The 19,989-nt window shown below is 46.8% G+C and overlaps 1 protein-coding gene across 3 annotated transcripts in view; it reads left to right on the forward strand.

The window, feature by feature from the left end:
• HACL1 (2-hydroxyacyl-CoA lyase 1) overlaps positions 1-19,989 on the forward strand; it is a 370,092-nt gene that overhangs the window by 188,107 nt on the left and 161,996 nt on the right. For all 3 annotated transcript variants that reach the window (XM_069648911.1, XM_069648913.1, XM_069648912.1), the window contains one exon: positions 4,189-4,324. In XM_069648911.1, coding sequence (XP_069505012.1) covers positions 4,189-4,324 — 136 coding nt within the window. The remainder of the gene's footprint in view (positions 1-4,188; positions 4,325-19,989) is intronic.

Below are 19,989 nucleotides of genomic sequence, written 5' to 3' on the forward strand. Positions count from 1 at the left end.
ATCTGTCCCAAAGAGTTTTCCAAGCTTAACAAGTGGATCTCCCCAATGGGCTAGGGTATCATCCTTCCAGAGGTGCTCTTAAAGAATTCTATTCTCCCCGGCCACTTGCAATGGAAGAATACTGTCGATAGGAGCTTTTATTGATCTGTGGAGCTATGTGACATTCAGCCCGTTCCCCACTGCCAGGCAAAGGATGCAAAGAAGGGAGTAAGCAGTACTCTGATTAACTATATAGACTCTAAAAGGCATAAAAGCTACTCGGATCACCTCTTGGGCTAAACACAACATATGCAACACATGATGTAGGCCTCAGCCTCCTGATGATAAAGTAAGCTGGCCTTAAAATGTTGGTTCTGGATGCCCTCTGAGACGTTTTGGCTGACAACCAATTCTTCAGTACATCCAATTGTGGACTGGTGCCTACAGTGGGGACCCACTGAATGATGTCTACTTTTTCCTTCACGTTAGAAACCCTATAGGGCATGTGATTTGTTTTATTTTTTAGGCTCCGATTTTAAAGGTGGTGTTGATTCAGGGCTCTTTTGGATGATGGCCCCAGCAGGTGAGATGTACCAAAAAATATCTAGTTTGAACGCTGTTCTCTAGGGATGTTGAGCACATTTCAGGCCAACTGGTGGATATTCAATTGAATGTCCGAGATCCTATTCAGTGGTTGAAAATACGTTTCCTGTACGGTGCAGTTTGTCCACATCCCACTCGTGCACGCCAGGTGCAACATGTGGTATATATATTAGGCTATGGTGTCTACAACCTGCTTTTTTCTGCACATAATCCTCCCATTGTTTCCATTTCCAAAGGCACTAGTGTACATGACAACAATATATTGGCGTCTAGCTAAACAGCTGTACTTGGGGTTCCTTGAATAAACACACAAAACACCCGTCAAGGTGTTTAAAAAGTAATTGGAGCTTAACTGGTTCCGCCACGATTCAAACATATGACCTGCACCAAGGAAACCTTTAATGGTCTTGTATCGTAAACCAATTTCATGCATAGTTAAACTAGTCTTAAAGAAGCCCCTTGGCATTGGTGGACTCCTTTTGGAAGATAAAAGCATGGCCCACCACATTTCTTCATGAATGGCTACCTAGGTGTGACCACCAGTGTGCAGGCTTAACACCTTGTCTGAAAACTTTATAGTTCCACTTTCTGTGTGGTAGGTTTGTGTGGTTTAGCATTGTGGGTAGAGGGCAAAGCTCTAAGGAACTGTGATGTTGCTGAGCTTCCTTTGAAGAACACAGCTCGGCCACACTGGATTTGGGCTCTCGTTCATTTAGGTTTGAATAAGCATTCACATTATGTTTAGTAGTCTGGTCAGTCCAGTGTGTCCTTTGTCCAATACCCATCAGAAGGAGTCATTCAAGAGAGCTTAGCTTTTCAGGGCTGTGGGCCAGTTCACACTCGCTGCTTTCCAGAGAATCCTTGGGGCTGAACCCAGAGTGCCGTGGTTAATGTCCAAATAAGATACAGAGAGGGTGCTCCATGCTGAGATGCTCTGCTTAGTTAGCAATTTAGAAATGTTGTTCTAGTCACCAAAGCAACACTTTCATGGCCCTATTTTGATTAAAGAATTCTATTTTTTTTAAAATAACTTTATAGGTTTTCCAACAATGTAAACAAGGCAAATGGTAATGAATAAGGCATCACAATCATGGATCTAGTGCTTTACCCCCCTACCCCCCTCCAATCCCTCCCTCTCCCAAGACCACGGGCAGTTCAGTGTCCTTTGTGTCAGTTTATGAGCCAGGGCTATCGCTTTCATCTGAGGTGCTGTCCGCCGCTTTGGGGTGAAGAAACGATGTTAGCGCCACCCAACGTTGTAGTTCTTCACTGGAGTCTAGTCTCTGTTGCTGAATTGCTGTTTCCCATGCTCCGGTCTCAGCAATTATCCACCTTCTGAGGTCCCCCCACCATAGTGCCTCGCTAGGGCTCTTTGGGCTTTTCCATCCCATGGCTATGCGTCTTTTCGCTGTGATGTATATCAAGTCTTTGAGTCTGTTGAGAGGCTTGTTTTTACTGCTGCGTCTGTAGTTGCCTAAGATACAAGCCACAGGCCTATGGGCTTCCACTTCGATGTCTGCCATGCCAACTCTATCTTTTACTTGTGTCCAGAAACCCTGTATGAGTGGGCAGCCCCAGAAAATGAGTCAATCCAGCCCCCGGTTCATTGCATTTGGGGCACACCTGAATTCCCGCACCTTTGAATTTCGATATGGCTTCTGGCGTGAGGTAGGCTCTGTTGGTGATGTACAGTTGGATGAGTTGTAAGTGGGCGTTCCTTGAATTTTTTTTGTGGTAGTGGGTTATCTTTTCCCATTCTTTGACTTTGAATTCGAGGCCCAGTTCGCTTTCCCATTTCACCTTGCATTTGAGTTTGTTTCTAGGCGTACCTTGCAGCAAGGCCTTGTATAGTCATGAGGTTTCGTGGCCACCCTCAGCGGCGTTCAACATGGTTTCTATGGTCTCAAGTTCCGTTGCAGGATTAGCAGCCTCAGGCCATCTGTCCTACATGGCTCGCATTACTGCTCTATAGAGCAAGAACTGTCCTGCAGGAAGCCCTGTGGCCTCGCTGAGCTTGGTGAACATTAAGGTCTCATGTTCTTGAACCAGGTCTCCTAACGTGGCCACCACGTAGGGCTCCAATTGGGCGCGCACTTCCTGATGTCCCCATGCGCGTTTCGCCATGATTGCTGCTATGGGGATTTGTGGAGAGTATGGGTCTGCTGTTCCGACCGTTTGCAGGCCCGTTTCCAAAGGTGGATCCCCAATTTGGCAATGTATGGGTAGTGTTGTGCAATACTCTCCTCGACCCAGAGCAGGTCTGAGTATTAGGCGGGGCAGGGCAGGTTGGAGGAGTCGGGTGTCCGCCGTACTCTATTAAAGAATTCTAACAAGTTTTTGTTTGCTTGTTTCCCACATGTTGGCAACCTTATTTGAGGATCTCTTTACAGTAGGTTGTCTTCACCACCTGGAAACCCCTTTTACTTTAGGTACCCTGGTGATAAACAAGGAAAGCACCCTGGAAAATGACCCCCAGCTCTAGTGAACTGAGTTTGAGACTAATATTTTTTCTGCTGAAATGTAATATGAATCACTTTCTCTAGTTCTCCAATGAGTAACTCATCCGCTGGTGTGTGAAATAAGTAGATGAGCACACAAGTCTCCGGAAACGTTCGTATATAAGATATTCTATGCTGTCCTCATAGGAGATATTTATTTATTGGACATTTATATGGCACCTATACACAAGTGTTTCCAGGCACCACAAGGCAAACAGGGAGGGTTGGGGGGCTACATAGGAAATAACAGTAACGATCATACTAGGTCTTGTGACATTCTTACTGTGCAAGTGCAGAGATGAAAATGTGCTGTGGAGGGGTGAAAGGTTGGTATGGGAGTGGGGGTAAGTAGGAGAGGAGGCCCAGATGATGAGCAAGTGCTGAGGGGAGCCAAGAAAGGGCAATTGCCAGGGGGATAGGTGGGAGAGGGCAAAACTAGTGCGGTGAATGGGGTGGACCAGATTCAGGGTAGTCTGGGAAGGGAGCCCGAAGGCAGATGCTGGTTAGGGATGCTGGGGTAGACTGTTAAAAAAGGAGGGCCTGGTCCCTGTAAGACTCCTAAGTGGCCAAGCACCAGTCACATCGGCAGAGGGACATTAGCACGGGAAGGGGAGAGGGAAGGAGGAGGAGAAAAGGAAAGTCTTGAGAAGTTTCTGGAATTTAAGATCGGGCTCTATCTGAGGGGTCAGGGTGGCCATTCGAGAGGGAGGCTCCTGCCGAGGAGAGGGACCACTCTCTGCTTGGAGAAACGTCTGACCTGCAGAGAGTTGGAACTAGAGGACCTAACAACTCTAGCAGTGAGTAATTTCAGTAGAGAGAGCTGGATGTAGTGAGGGCCCCAGGTAGTCTTGTGGATGATACAAAGAGTCGTGCATTTTGATGCTTGAGGTCATCAGGAGCCAGTGGAGAGACTTTAGTGCTGCAGAGACGCGGTCCCTGGGTTTGAGGCAAAGGATGAGTCTTGCAGCCCTATTCTGGATTAATTGAAGAGGGTGAAGGGAGGAAAGGGGCAGATTGAGTGGACCAAATAGTTTTTTTTTGTGCATGACTTTAATGTTTGTTCATGGTGCAAGTACATCCTCTCACTTCACTTTCCCTGTTTTTCCAGGTGCTGCTTATTCCCATGCTGAGGACAGCATCCGGAAGCTGGTAGAGCAAAGCGGATTACCATTCCTACCCACTCCGATGGGCAAAGGTGTTGTTCCCGACAACCACCCTCTTTGTGTAGCAGCTGCCAGGTCCAGGTAAGTGTCTGGCAAATCTAGGTCCTTGTGAGGCTCAGTTGGGTGCCCCTCAGGATCTTCCTCTGTGTTGGGGGGGAATTTCAGACCAGTCCTTTGGTAGGATGCTGAGAGACCAATCTAGTTGCTGAACAAGCTTTCACCAAACTCTCATAGTTAACATAGGCAGAGCAGTAAGGCAGACTTCAGGCGGGGAGGGGCTGTGGTGTAAGTGCAGTTAACCACTGGAGGCAAGTAATGAAGCTACCCACATAAGTCCAAAAGTATAGTTTTAGGCCTTAAAAATACATGCAGGTAAAACCTAGTATAGTACACAATGCAAAACACTCCTGTCTACACAAGCAAGCCTATAGAGACGTGGTTTGCAATCCTAAAGGAGAGTACAAAATACTGTGCCAGCAACATAGTTAACAATGTCATGCACACACTATAATAGTGAAAGATAACACAAAAAACAAAGTATATTACAACCTGCATAATCATTATTAGGCAACCACCTTTTTCCCTAGCAGGTGTACAAACTATGGAATGCCCCAGAGTCCATGTTAAGGTAAGCACCTGATTGATGGATAGGAAGTCCAAAGTTGCCCGGGTCAAGTTAGCCAACATGTGCGTAAAAAGAAAGTACCTCTCGTAGAATACAGGTAAGCAATAGAAATAAAGATTTTCCATAATAACTTACTAGAAAGTCTTAATTCTATTAAAAGACACGGAGGTGAGCATTATGATTCTCTTTCTTTAATTCACTAATAAAGAAAAAGCTCAGCAGCAAGATATTTTGTGCACCCAAATGTGCCATGAGTAATGTGCATAAAACAGGTGCACTAAATATATAATAAACATAGTAACATAATAACTTATAACCAAGAGTCTCTGAAGGAACTGCATTTCCCAGGGGACTTTGCTCCAGTTCATTTAGAGGCCACCAACATGTGACCTAGTCCTCCAATAGTTGTCCAGATCCCCTCCATAAACAGTCCTAAACATGTCACTTCCTCTTTCGAGGCTGCGAACTTGGCTGTCTGTAGTCGAAGATAACTGTAGCCAACTCGTAGAAGAACCTGTGTCGGCCCCGATCAGACTGACTTGTCTGCAGGTGCTGTCAAAGAAAAAAGGGGGTGAATTACTTCATGTATATGACAACCCTAGATCCCTTATTAGGGTGGGAAAGAAATTCATGGAGTTATTCTGGTAAAATACATATAAGTTCCAAATCATTAATATTCACATTAAAGCCTTAAATCAACATCAAGTGATACGCTGTTATTTCTCGCTGGGTGGGATAATGCTCACCTCTGTGTCTTTAATATAATTAAGACTTTCTAATAAGTTATTATGGAAAATCTTTATTCTATGTCAAGACCGGAGGCTCACATTATGCTTGTTTAAAGCTTACTTACCACAATGGATGCCGGCTGATCTACCGGTTTATGGTAGAATTGTTTGAATACTGATTCGCTTGCCCAGCCTGCCATCCTCATGATGTCTTCTAGACTAACTCCTGCCTCAAAGGCTTTGGAGGCCATGGCTCCTCTAATGGAGTGGGCTCCGAAGTGCTGGGTATGGGTATCGATCCCTGCTTGAGTTAGAGTCCAGCGCACCCAGCGTGCTACAGTCGGCGCTGACACAGCTTTGTGCGGTTTACGTAGAGCTATCAGTAGCTGCCCGTTAGGGGAGGTACTGAGTGAAGCTGTCTTTTCTTCGTAGACTTTCAAGCATTTAACCAAGCAGAGCTTGGGTTGATCTCTGAAGGCGGGATAAGAAATCACCCTGGAATTGCACTTCGTTCTCCTATGAATATGGAATACGATGCCGTCAGGAGAAAAAAACCTGCCTGCTAAATCGAGAGCTCTGACGTCAGACGCTCCTGCAGGATACCAAGCAGAGTAGGGTAGTAAGTTTGCCGGATAGGGCCGTACGTGATAGTTCTTCATTACGGGGCCATGACAAAAAAGAAGTTCAGTACTTTATTAACGTCCCAAAGCCTGTCGTAGTGGGCTGGAGGTGGGACGGTAAGCCTCACACCCTTGAGCAACCTGCACACGAGGTGGTGTTCTCCTGCTGGTACTTCTTGAATAAGGTCATGACCTGCGGAAATTGCTGAACGTTAGGCGTTCACGGCCCTGTAGGCAATCCCTCTTTCCACTATGGATGCTAAGAAATTCAATATCTCCTCTACAGGTGCTGAAATTGGATGTAATCCTTTCTCTCTGCACCAGGAACTCCAGGTGCTCCAAGAGTTGGAATACCTCTTAAGGGTAGTAGGAGCCCAGCTCTCTTCGATGAGATTGATCGCCATGCAAGTCATGCCTGGGAGTCTCCATCTTGACCTGAAATCCTCCAGGCCGCTAGGGTCAGAGATCCGCTGAGGAGAAGGGGATGACGCTGCCCTGAAGGATCTAGTAGGAGATCCAGAAATTGGGGTAGTAGGATTGGAGAATCCGAAGAAAGTTACAGAAGAACTCGATACCAGATCTGAGAAGTCCAGACCGGTGCTATAAGGATCAGATCCGCATGCTCCTGACGGGCCTCCGCCAGGGTCCTCGCTATCATAGTGAAAGGGGGGAAGGCATACAGTATTCCCTGGGACCATGACTGCAGGAATGCGTCCGTTGCGGCTGCTGCTGGGTCCGGCCTCCAGCTGTAAAACACTGGTAGTTGAGTGAGTCTGGAAGCGAAGAGGTCCATGGACAGCGGACCCCAAATATCCTGGAGGCGGAGGAAAACCTCTCTGTTGATCCTCCAATCGCTGTAATATGATGGGTGACAGGAATACCAGTCCGCTACAACATTTGAGAGACAGGGAAGGTATTCCGCTGTCACTGAAATCCGATGATCCAGACAGAAATGCCAGAAATCCTTGGCTAACTCTGCTAGAGGTCTTGACTTGGTGCCGCCCAGATGGTTGATGTATCTTACCGCCAGTGCTTAATTTGTAAAAATATAAGTGCCAGGGCCCAAAAAATGTTGGCCCCCTAATGCCGGGCTGGGACCTGCGGGAGCCGCCCGCAATGCGGGCGTCACGGCCCAGGCCGGTTCAGTGCTAGATCTAGATTGGCCCACCACCAGCCCATCACATTGCTGCTGCTGCTCCATGTCACATGTTTAGCGCTGCAGCAACTGCTGGCACGGACTAATAGTGGGATGGATGCGTAAGGAGCACACATATCTATCTTTGTTTATTTCACAACTTATTTAATTACATGTTTTAAATCACTGAAAGTACTGTGGGATTAACTAGATTTTTCAGGTTGGCATCAACTTGCATTCTGGGAGTTATAGTTTAACATTAAAACCACAACAATATTCTTTTGGCTTAAGATGTTGCTATAATGATTTACATGCGGTCATGTGGCTTTAATTAGAAATGTGCGTTTTTTGTAAGTAAACTCTACAAGACATTATTACTGTAGACCTTGAAATCCAACTATTTGAGCCAAGGTTTGTGATCCTGGTCAGACCCCTTCCCCCCTTGACATCCCCTGCTACGACCTAGGATATGGCCACTGGCCTCTAAATGTCTATTCTATGTAGGTTTCCTATTCATATTGAAGTGGAGGTTATGTTCGGGATAGCCCTCTTATCTTCTGCCTCAGCACCCGTAGTGCCGCCTTGCACATAACCAGCAGGACAGGCACCAGAAGTTAAAGGTGGAAGTTATACAGAAACTACAGCATCTGACCATTTGATTGGCAGCTCCATAAGCAACCCAATGAAATCTATGCCTCCTAATTACCTACAATTATTTTAGCTGCCACAAGTGTTCCAGTGTTTCCCCCTGCTGACTAGTAGCTTGTGTAACATCTTCTTTCAGCTTTGCACTCGTTTCCATATGGGCACGTTGATTTACATGTTAGCATTGTCACAGAGAGCCAGGTCAGCTTCACCCCATCGGTAAAAATCATTAGCAACACCAACAGTTTGGGCTTTTGTGTAGGCATGGGAAAGGCACTTGCCAGGCACTGCCGTAGTGGTATTACCTGGCTATAGAAGGTAGCAGGTGAAAAATGGTGCAAATATGGGCTGGGCATCTAAAAGTGTCTGGCAAATGCCTAATACTTATACAAAAGCCAAAACTGTTAGCGTTGCCATTACTTGTTTTTTACAGGACTTCACTGAAGGACATGTATAGTGCTTATAAATGAAGTGCCTGAAGGCGAACCTGGTTAAGACGTTTTTATTACACCAGTAGCACACCTAGCATAATTAAGTCATTAACTCTAAGAAGAACTGGCAGGCGCTTCTAGTGCAAAGTTTGATGGTGAGGCTCCATTAAAGCAAGCTCAAAGAGTTCCATTGAGGTGATGTTTATCATATCATGTGTGCATCAAGTGCTGGGCATGAGAAAAAGTGAAAGAAAAGAAAAAGCAAACCTAATTTTTCACACCTTGAAACACTTGTGTATAGGCGCGTTATAAATGCCATATCATATCATAATATTCAGTGCATGGACCATTATAGCATGCTAGTTTACAGAGAAACATCCTTAGTGAAGCAAGTGCATATTTCATTGTTGTATATAAAGCTATTTCCAAAGTAATGTCCTGTTTGTAGGGCTGGATGAAGTTAGCCGACAGAAATCAAGGGAATTATAGACATAGTGTAGCCTGTCACTGTCACCCAAGCTCTAAATCGCTAGTGCTGCAATAGTTGTAAATATAGTTAAAAACAAACAGCAGATTGACCATAAAATATGGAGACAATCTCTAAACACCACCAGAGGTCGTACCCAGTGTAACCCGGGCGGCGGCATATCTCAGAATGGCAATCTTCTGGATAAACGCGTTCGTGTTCATACGTTGAAAAAGGTCAAACATGCAGCCCGCCTAAGCATTAAATCAAGCCTCATGTTGAACAAAGCGTTAATCTGCTGGATAAACACGTTCGAGTTCACTGATTGATAAAGATTAAACATGCAACCCACTAAAACATTAAATCAAGCTTCATGATGAGCGCGAGGGCTGCTCAATAAATCAAAGGCTCTGCTTACCTCGCGTACATGGAAACTCCATTAGCACTGGCCAGATGACTCTGGTCTGGGGAAGAAATGAAAGGCTGCCTGGCCCCTCTCATTCATTCAGCAGGGGCGGGGAGGCAGGGGATCACCTCTGCTTCTTTTTGTAGCAAAATCAGCTCTTTCAGCTCACTAGAGTCCACCCACCCCCACCCACAACAATTTGTTATTGGAGGGAGCATGGCTGGCGCCACGCTGGCGGGTAACTGGGCCTCAGCAAGCGATTGAATTCATCAAAGAAAGTTAACCCTTTCGTGTTAACTTTCTTTGATGAATGCCTTCATCCCCTGGGCAGAATGAGTTCCGATGCTGAAATAACTCTGCCGTTGGGGCCCACCCCCAACCACCGGCACAAATTAAGCACTGCTTACCACTGAGATGTTGTCCATTTTTAGTAAGATACAGCAACTCGCTCTGTCTCTGGCAAAAGAGCGTACTGCAAAGGAACCTGCAAGAAGCTCTAGACAGTTGATATGCAGATCCAGCTCCTGAGGAGACCAAGTCCCTCCCATGCCTACGGAATCGCATCTCGCTCCCCAGCCGGAGCGACTGGCATCCGATTTGATGATGATATCTGGAGCGGAACCGAAGATGGCTCTGCTGTTCCAGGCTTCCATGTGAGTGAGCCACCAGTTGAGCTCTGCCCTCGCTTGAGGTGCCAGTGTCAGGAGTTGGGAATAAGAAAGGCTTCGTTTTAAGTGTTGGCCCTTCAGTCTTTGCAGTTCTCGATAGTGAAGAGGGCCAGGACATATTGCCTGAATGGAGGATGAAAGTAGCCCTATCACTCTTGCTAGCTCTCGAAGAGAGAACATGTTCTTCTGTAAAAGCCTGTGTATCTCTCTTTTGGTAGAGTGAATCTTGGCTGATGGGAGTCGAAGTTGAGAATTCTGGATGTCCACTACGAACCCCAGAAATTCCATATTTCTGGATGGAAGAAGAACTGACTTTTCCCAGTTTATGAGAAAACCGAGGCTGTGTAGGAAGTTTATTGCTATTCTGGTCTGTTTCTGAAGTAGTTCTTGCGAATGGGTCATGAAAATGATGTTGTCTAGGTAAATTAAGAGACGGACACCTTGTTCTCTTAAATGAGCTACTACAGGGCTTAAGAGCTTGGTAAAAACCCAAGGAGCTGACTGAAGGGTAGGCTTGTGAACTCCCAATCTCGATTTCTCCAAGAAAATCTCAGGTAATTTGTGTGCCTGATGAATCGGCACTGCGAGGTAAGCGTCTTTTAAATCTAGGCACATAAGCCAATCGCTCGGTCTCAGGAGGCCTCTGAGCATGTGTATGCCTTCCATTTTGAAATGGCGGTAAATGAAGAATTTGTTGAGAGCTCTGAGGTTTATGACTGGGCGTACCTTTTGCTTCCTGCGTACCAGGAATATGGGACTGAAGAAGCCTCCCTGACTTGAGCAGGGGAGAATCGCTTGCTTCTGATGAAGACTGTGTATTTCGCTGTCTAAGGCTGTTTGATCTGTCTGAGACATTACTATGGGAGTAGGGTGACATGTCTGAATGGGTAGCTCAAAAAACTCTAAGCGCAGACCCCGAGCTGTGTCCCTTAACCAGGCGTCTCCCGACATCATTAACCTCCCTCCGATAGGTGTTAGTGGTGCTGGCGCTGCTATAATTACACTGACCTGTAGATTGGTGTTGGGCTGGGTATCTAGCCGCTCTCCTCCAGGGACGCCCTCTTCCACGACCTCTCGAGGGGGAGAATGTGTCGGAGCGTTCTTGCCAGGAGTTATGCTGACCTCTGGATTGTTGAGGTCTCTTGTCGAAGAAGTAACGGCCGGAAGAGCGACCTCTGCCTCGGCCGGCCCTGGAGAAAACCTTGGTTGCGAATACTCTTTTGATTGAAGCCTGTGCTTTGTCCAATGCTGTGAATGTCCCGACAAATTTTGTCATCTCCTTCATAAAAGGATCTCTGAAAAGCAGACCTTGTGCAGTTGGACCAGATTCTGTGTCTGCCAATTCGGTCAGTTTGGTGTCTATTTTGTATAGGATGCCTTTCCGACGCTCTGTTGAAATGGCACAACTGGCGTTTCCCAAGAGGCAAATAGCTCGCTGAACCCAACCGGACAGTATTACTGGGTCATTGGGGTCCGAGGAGCTGATGGCTGCTTCCGCAAGATCTGAGATTTTGGCCAGTGGACCTGCCACTTCCAGTACTTTGTGCTGGCAGGACTTCCAGGCACGATTAATACCCTTCCTAGGGTCTTTGACGTTCTTACCTAGAAAGGTGATCATTTTAGAATCGAGCTCTGGAGTCAGAGCTACTTTGTCCGCAATGTCTGGTCGTGGACATTCAGCACGAAGTCTGGCCCTGGCTTCCTTATCAAGTGGCTTGCGCAGCTTGAGGTGAATATAATTTGATGTCTTGGAAGATGGTTCCCAGTCAGTGGACCTGGGGTGCATTAAGTCTTCCGGGGCGAACATCTCTTCTGCAAGAGGCTTGTTCCCGGTTGTGTCCTTAGGGATGGGGTCTGCCACAATCCGTGAACCTGAGGGTTTTGAACCCTCTATCTGAAACTCTTCAGATGAAGAGTGGGAAAGATCAGCGTCATAGACGCCCCTATTATGGTCTTCTTCTTCCGTGCCCTGTCCATATCCCTCCGGGCTTGAGCGTCTATTTCCCCTATTTTCTTCCTCGGGTATGAGGGTTCGTGGGAAGGGGTTACCTTCCTGTTCATAAAGGCTTGTTTCAGCCTGGAGAAGGCGTCCAAGACGGCAGCTGTGACATTATTTGGCTGGCTCGGGGGGGGGGGGGGGTCGTAGAGCTTCTGCACTTGCGAGCCGGGGTACATCCCCTTCATTAAGGTGCTTTCTTTTCTGGGTCTTTTTCCTACCTGGCAGTGATGTTGCTCTTAGGCACTCCTCCATCGTATCTAGGTGGTTTTGAATGGGTACGAGCATATCAGTCACAGCTTTTTTAATACTGTGTTCAACTGAGGAACCCAGCACTTTCTGTATGCTATTAGCCATAGCCACTTCATCAATGTAGCAGGCATCTTCCTCACACTCAACCTAGGCTTGATCTGATTGAGGGGAGTACTGCGCTGCCATGATCTTCTTTTTTATTTTTATTTTTTATTTTCCTCTGAGATTCTAAACGCCTTCTCTCTAGCCCAGTGTTATTATTTCAGCTTGTTTTATTATATCCCTTATGGGTTGCTGAACAGAAGCTTTCCTTCTTCTCTTTTTTTTTTTTAAATTTAAATATGCTAATTTCAGTATTAGTATTCAAATATCACTCGCGTGAGTACTCGCTTCTGTTCGCGAGGGAAACGCAATGTAATTGATACCAAATTGCTTAAGAAATTTCTTCAGCTATCACAGAAAGTATTCCGGCGCTCGAGCTGCGAAGACCGTTATAAAACTGTCATGCGCACTCGAGCGCCGGAATAAAAAAAAGGACAAAAGAGAGCTGGAGCTCCCCTGGTGGTCTGCGGGTGGTTTTGCGGTCCTCTGTGAGGCCGCACAGGCCTCTCCGTGCCGGCGAGGGAGACCGGAGGGCGAGAGATGTGGAGGCAAGCCTCCGAGGATTTGTTATAAGACGCACAGGCCTTTCCGAGCCTGTGCGCTAGAACCGGAGGGCTGGAAGTGAAGTAAGCCCTGTAAATAGTCCAGTTGCGCGCAATCGAAGCGAAGTACGGAACGAAGGTAAACAAATAACGCTCCTATTACCATAGTCTCTGACGACAGCAGGAGGCCGCTGGTGTCTGGGCTAACAATGCCGAAGATACAATCTCCTCAGAAGAGGATACATTCATAAATTTAAAGCGCGCGCTATCTAGGTATTTAAATACAAATATTTGCTTCATTAGCATATTATAATACGGTAAACAGAAATAATATAAACATGTTATAAACAGTGCTAAACATAATGTACTTATCTCTTGCTGTGAGCAGCAAAGAAAGGAAGTGACATCATGTTTAGAACTGTTTATGGAGGGGATCTGGACAACTATTGGAGGACTAGGTCACATGTTGGTGGCCTCTAAATGAACTGGAGCAAAGTCCCCAAGAAATGCAGTTCCTTCAGAGAGTCTTGGTTATATGTCATGTTAATATGTTTATTATATATTTAGAGCACCTGTTTTCTGCACATTACTCATGGAACATTTGGGTGCACAAAATATCTTGCTGCTGAGCTTTTTCTTTATTAGTGAATTAAAGAAAGAGAAGCATAATGGGAGCCACCCTGTGGCGTTACCCTTGGCTAGAAATCCGTAGGGATGTGCTAGGTAGTGGACTTTGCACTTATGCGAATCCTATGGGGTCAGTGGAACACTCGCCTCTTATCCAGTTTTCTAGTTAACCACCCTAAGGCCCAGAGAATTGCCAGAGATACGTAATTCAAGTGTTAGCTCTGTCGTCGAGGGTCCTGGGGTTGCTAGTGCAGTGACTGAAGATGGTGTTGGGATTGGGTCTGGCTACATGTGGCACCGATCTGGGACAGCTCAGACAGACGTGTGGCTGGATAGGCCAGAAACCTCAGAATAGCAACTACAGTGACTCTCAAGACACGGAAGGACCACCACTAGCACCAGGACCACCCAAGCGAAGAAGTGCTTTGTAAAAACCCCGGCCAGGGGTGAGCAAGTTTAAATCATGACAGCTGCAAGAAACCAGCTGCAGGATGGCCCCTCTTCATAGTGGCAGCAATGTTCTTAGGACACAAGTAGAGGATCGGACACTCTCCAGCTCACAATGGAAATCATAGCATCCGAGAGTCTTTGGAAGTGGATGGGCTGCCCACAGGATGGTCCCAGGACACTTCTGATGGCAGACTGCTGGTGCAGGACGCAGGACCAGTTTATCCCGTCAGTTTAGGATAAGGAGACATTGACAAAGGTCTTCTCAGGTCACATGAAGGGAGGCAGGGCTACACTGGTATATGGCTAGGGCAATGCTTTGTGACCGTAGCAGCAGTTTTCTCAGTCTTCAGTACAGAATCCTCTTCTCTTGAATCTTTGTTTCCAGTAGGCAACCTCTAGGACTGTTGGGGTTGCCCAAGCCCACCAACAGAAAGGATCTGCAAAATTCAGAAAGGGGACGGCTGCCCAATCATGGACAGATACAAACCTCACATCTGCCCAGGAACAGCCATTCCTGGCAAGATGTGTATTTAGCCTGCACAGTCCCAAACCCAGTTCTGACCAGTTCAGACACCTATCATGGGATCCAAGCTGGATCTTCCAAAAGTGCATGTCTTTGTTTGGGGTTTCCCGACCTGAGCGGGTAGGAAGTCTGTTAGAAATGCCCAGATTACTTACTGGGAATCTTCATTACCCTGAGTCCTACTCTTTCTCACGCCCGTCCCTACAATCGGGTGATCCCTCTTCCCAGACAGGTCTCATAGTAATAAAGAAATCTTTGACATTCCCTAAGGGAAGGAGGTTTCTCCTTCCCATGACTAGATCAGAGGAACCTCCTCCGCTCAATCCACCTACTATAGCCAAGCCGGTGGCCAGGCCCAACCTTCCAGGATGAGGATGAGGAAGAGGAAGAGTAGGACTCTGGTTAAGGGAGATTACTGGTAGCTAATCTGGGCATCACCCCTTCGCTCCCTCTTCCTCCTCCCTGTCCATAACAAATGAGGATATGGCAAGAAGGAGCGGGTCACCCGAAATTTGAACTAAGGACATCACGTCAAGAACATGAGGCCTACTCCCTTGCATCATTAACATTGCACCCTTAAACCAATGGAGAGCACTATAAATTACTGATCTATGAAGGAAATTGCAACCCCTAACAGCGAGAGGTAGTTTTTGGCAAAGAAAAGAGCCTGGGGAGGCCCAGGTAGCCGGCGTCAGCTATAGGTATCCCAAAAAGACAGCAATCTCTCCCTGGAAGAAATGCTCTAATGGCCATGGGGTGCCACTTCTGTCAGCTCGTAGCATATGGAAAACGTAGGCCGAATCCAGCAACTAAAAGTTGTGACTGAAGGCGTCCTGCCTGCATGGAAAGCGCCGAAGAAGATCACAGGATCACACCTAACTGTTCCATCCAGACAAGTCTACATGGAACCCCTCATCCCAAGGAACCAGGGAATGTACAATCTAGCAAGAGTTCAGGCAGGACCAGGGATGATGGCATGATGCAACTCTAGAGAGGGACACAGGACCAGACCCCTAGAAGGAAGCAAGACTGCACCAGACACAAAGGAGACACACCAATGCCCCCAGGACGATAAAGAAGTCTCACCCAAGACGGAAGAGGTTCGCCCAGGAGCAACAAAGAAAACACCAGAAAGAGGCTCTGATGCCATTTACTGAATCAGTGGGAGACACCCATCGCAGCCCGATAGGGGCTACTGGAATGATAGATGCTCCAACCATTCCTGAGATAGATCAGAAAACTGATCATAAGAAAAAAAGGGAGGAAAGGCCACGGGATCACCCTAGTCCATGCACAAAATCCTAGAAGACAGTGAGACTTGTAGGAGCAAACCTAGTCAAAAACGGGATTTCGGGACCTCCCACATAAAGACCCGAAAGCCTACTGAGCAAGGCAGCCCAAGTGAATGAAAAGATCAGGCTGAGCGCAGTGATCTTCCCAAAGCCTACTCCTGGGAGAAAAGGAGCCTCCCGGAACATAAGATGCTTCCCTACCCAGGACATGATCCCAGAGGCTCTCGGGAGGATAGCTCGGGGGCAACGTGCTCCCCTTGGAAGCAAGACGCACGGAGCACCAAAGGTTCAATCCTCGGGTCTGCGCTTAAAAACCTCTGGGTATTAAGGGCATTATAAATAACCTATTATATCAGGGGCCAGGGAAGACACCTTGGTCCTGATCAGAAGGAAAGCACTTGGCCACTTTCAGATCCCTGATTGGCCCACTTAAGTGGAAGAGGGTCTGGAGTGTAGATATCCATTTACTGCAGTGATGGACTTCCCCCTTTTATCTTTTTTCTTTTCTCCAGGCACCCCTGCTCAGTGTGTTACTCGTGAACAATACCAGTGTGCCGGTGGGCAACACATTTCACAACAATACTGGATCATGCTAGACCCGAGCTGTGCAACCTGTGCATTTGATTTTCAAGAAAGCTGTTTACATGAGCAAGACCTCTACAGCTTCAGCTACTACCCCGACTGAATAAGAGTGCAAGCACTGAGATTCACAGGAGAAGATGGTTTCGCCAAACCCTTCCCTTCCTCTCCTCCAGACCAATGCAGCTTGGCTCTGGCTGGGTGCCGCAACAGCCCTTGAAAGTATGTTTGAACAGATTACATGAGTACTTTGCAAGAGGCGGCATGCCCTCTGGCTGAGCTGTGTGTTAAACCACATGAAGACAGTGGCCATGGGTATGTGCTTAGGGGATTAACACACTGATGTTGAGATCCACCAACCACTTTAATACTGTGCAGGTTAAGATCTTGTTTGCTTAGTCCACAAATCAACAACTTAAGAAATGTGATGTGTACTTACGGTTTCGTCATTGGCAGAGATCACAAAGATGTTGAGTCACTACTGAAAGCTTCAAGATCCATCCCCTTTAGCCATTTTGGCAACACCTGGTTGATACCAGAATTTTCCAGGAGATAACGCAGATGGAGAAACAAGTTACCTCCTAGGAATAAGCCCACAGGCAAAAAAAGCTTTGGGTGTAGGTGTGCTTCAGGCTTCACGCTTGGTTGTGGTTTGACAGAAGGCTTGAATAATGCCAGGCTGGAGAGTGGATGAGGTGGCTTTGATGAATTGACTAATGAAAGGATGTAGATACAATGATGTAAGGATGAAGAATTGAAACAGGATTTCATGGGGCTTGGATGAGGCAAGGCAGGCGACTGGACAGATGATAAATGGGCTCAGGATGGAAGGGCAAGCTAGCAAGACAGGGGGGGAAAAAACCTGTTCTTGTTTCTTTATTTGCAAGAATGTGTGAGAAAGAGGGTCTTCACCCGAAGTGTAGCCTCCAATGTGTAAGACAGTTGGATGCCTTAACGGTATTGAAAAGGGAATTGTTGGGACAGACATACATTTTTGGGAGTTCTGCACTCTCCTTTTATAGAAGCCCCTAAACATTTTTACGTTTTAACCTTTACATTTTATAGGATATCGGGCCTTATTTTTGTGATGAGAAGGACTTGTACCGAACCTGACGAGCCACTGAAACCCTTTTTTCTGTACTGTCCTTTGGGCCCTAGGGAGATTATATCACTGTATAGTAGTGTTGTGGAGTAGCCTGTTAGCAGCTCTAACTTAGATTTGGCTTCACCATTAGTGCAGCAGATTTTACTGCATTAGGAGTACAGTGTCTCAGTATGGTAGCCATTGGGGCCCTTATGCACCTTTTTTTAAGTCCTACGTTCGCCAAAACCTTTGTGTGCCTATGTAGGAGAGGCCCTGTGCATTTCTAAAGACTGCTGGAAATCTTCTAGATTCTTCCCAGAATCGCTGGAAGATTGGCCATGAGGTTGACTTTTAGGATATGATATGATATGATTGTTTATTTATATAGCGCCTATACACAATGTGTTTCAATGCGCTTCAAGGCAAGGGAGGGAACAAGGGAGAATACAACCACATTCTTACAGGCCATGAACAGTAAGGATGTGAAATTAACTATCATACTCGGCCTGACGACATTTCAGATAGTGCAAGAGCTAAAACATAGATAAGGAAGGCAGGGGGAGAGTGGGAAGGAAATGGAAACAGACAGGCGACTACCGTACTAGGCCTGACGACATTTCTGGCAGAGCCGGAGAAAAACAAAAGGTGAGGGAGAGGGGTTCAGAAAGGGAGGGGAGGTACAAAACAAGCGACTATCATACTAGGCCTGACGACATTTCAGATAGTGCAAGAGCTAAAACATAGATAAGGAAGGCAGGGGGAGAGTGGGAAGGAAATGGAAACAGACAGGCGACTACCGTACTAGGCCTGACGACATTTCTGGCAGAGCCGGAGAAAAACAAAAGGTGAGGGAGAGGGGTTCAGAAAGGGAGGGGAGGTACAAAACAAGCGACTATCATACTAGGCCTGACGACATTTCAGATAGTGCTATAGGGCTGTGGGGAGGAAAAAAAACAGTAATAGGAGGGTGGAGGACAGACAAGTTTGCTATCATATTAGGTCCAGGGACAATTCTGATAGAGTAAGTGCATAGAAGAAAGTAAGGGGAGGAGATAGGAAAAGGGAGAAGGGAAAGGAGGAGAGAAAAGAGAGTAAGCAGTCAAAAAGAGTGGAGAAGCAAGAGTGGAGAGCGAATACAATTGCAGAAGTCAGTAGTAACACATAATGTTGCAAGCCAGGATACAAGATGAGGGTTTACCATACTGACTCGACTCTAGGTCATTTGTCTCTTTCTCCAGTTTCACATTTTGACAGTTGGATGGCCTTCCTGGGCTGATCCTCATTCTCCTCCTTGTCCTTCCCACTGCATTGTCTGGATGTCATCTGCTAGACTGTTTCTTGGCTGTTCCACTTCTGTCTTTGCTGCCCAGAGTGCTGCTGGGACACCACTACCCGTTTGTTTTCATCTGTACCCGTTTGGGTTGCATCCACTGTTATCCCCATTGTGGGACACTTTTCTGCTGGCTGGCTGTTTCCTTATACTTCATGAGCTGTCTTGATCTGTTTGGCTCCTACTTCATCCTGGTGTCCTCTGTTTTTTTTTTCTTCTGCTCTTGACTGATGAGTTGCTCTCCTGGGAAGGCCACTTATTCTTATTTCGGGTCATTTGGCGTTAAGGCACAAATCCCTGGGTAGTGTGACCGATTCATTAGGTTTTGTCCACTTCACCCCAGGGGAGCCCCTTCCCATGAGGCTCTGGTACAGCCTAGGCAGAAAAGACCACGAGGAGGAAGATCACAGAAGAGGTGCAAAGTACTGGTCAGGCAAGTACTGGTAGGAGGTGGGCCTGAGTCATTACCTCTGGTGTAAAGTGTGTGAACACTGTGACCAAGCCATCGACACCTGGAGAAGGCAGGCTTACTCCTGGCAAAGAGAGCGTAAGCTGGTACAATACACAAGTTAGAAGTGTCGGGCAGGGAGTCATTCCCCCTGGCTTGTGGTCTTTTCTTAAGCGAACTCTGAGAAGAACTCCTGGTTGAAGATCTTTTGTGGTCTTTGAGTCAACAGACCTAAAGGTCTACCCAGGCGATATTTGGCTCTGGCACAAATCGGACAGGCTTTAACATATTCGTAGGTCTCCTTCTTCGCGAAAGGAGCTCAAGAGTGTTATCTGCACCTCTATGACCGGCCGAGCGAGAGTGATGGCTCCACTTCAAGATCTTAGTGCGTAGAGGACCCTTAGGGATGTACAGTCTTCTCTTGTAGAAAAGCCAGTCCCCTTTTTGTTGAAAGGGGGAAGTGGATCGTAAGGACAATTGAGGTCCTTCTTGAACCAGGGCCGTCTTAACATCTTGAAGGAAAGATCCGATGCAAGCCAGAATCTGATTGCGATTAAACATGGACTCCTTCCTGATTGCTGTGTGCCCTTTAATGGAGTCTTTGCGGGACAAAGCATCTGCCAAACTATTCTGGGATCCAGGGATATATGTGACCTGGAATTCGAACTGTGCAAAAAGATGAGCCCACCTGGCCTGTCTGGAATTTGAACACTCCATCTCTTGAGGAACCTTGAGATTCTTGTGATCAGTTCTGATCAGCAATTGATGTCTGGCCCCCATTAGCAGATGACGCCACT

The sequence above is a fragment of the Ambystoma mexicanum genome, chromosome 2q, assembly GCF_040938575.1.
Source record: "Ambystoma mexicanum isolate Mex_15411 chromosome 2q, UKY_AmexF1_1, whole genome shotgun sequence".
In the NCBI taxonomy this organism is placed as follows: Eukaryota; Metazoa; Chordata; class Amphibia; order Caudata; family Ambystomatidae; genus Ambystoma; species Ambystoma mexicanum.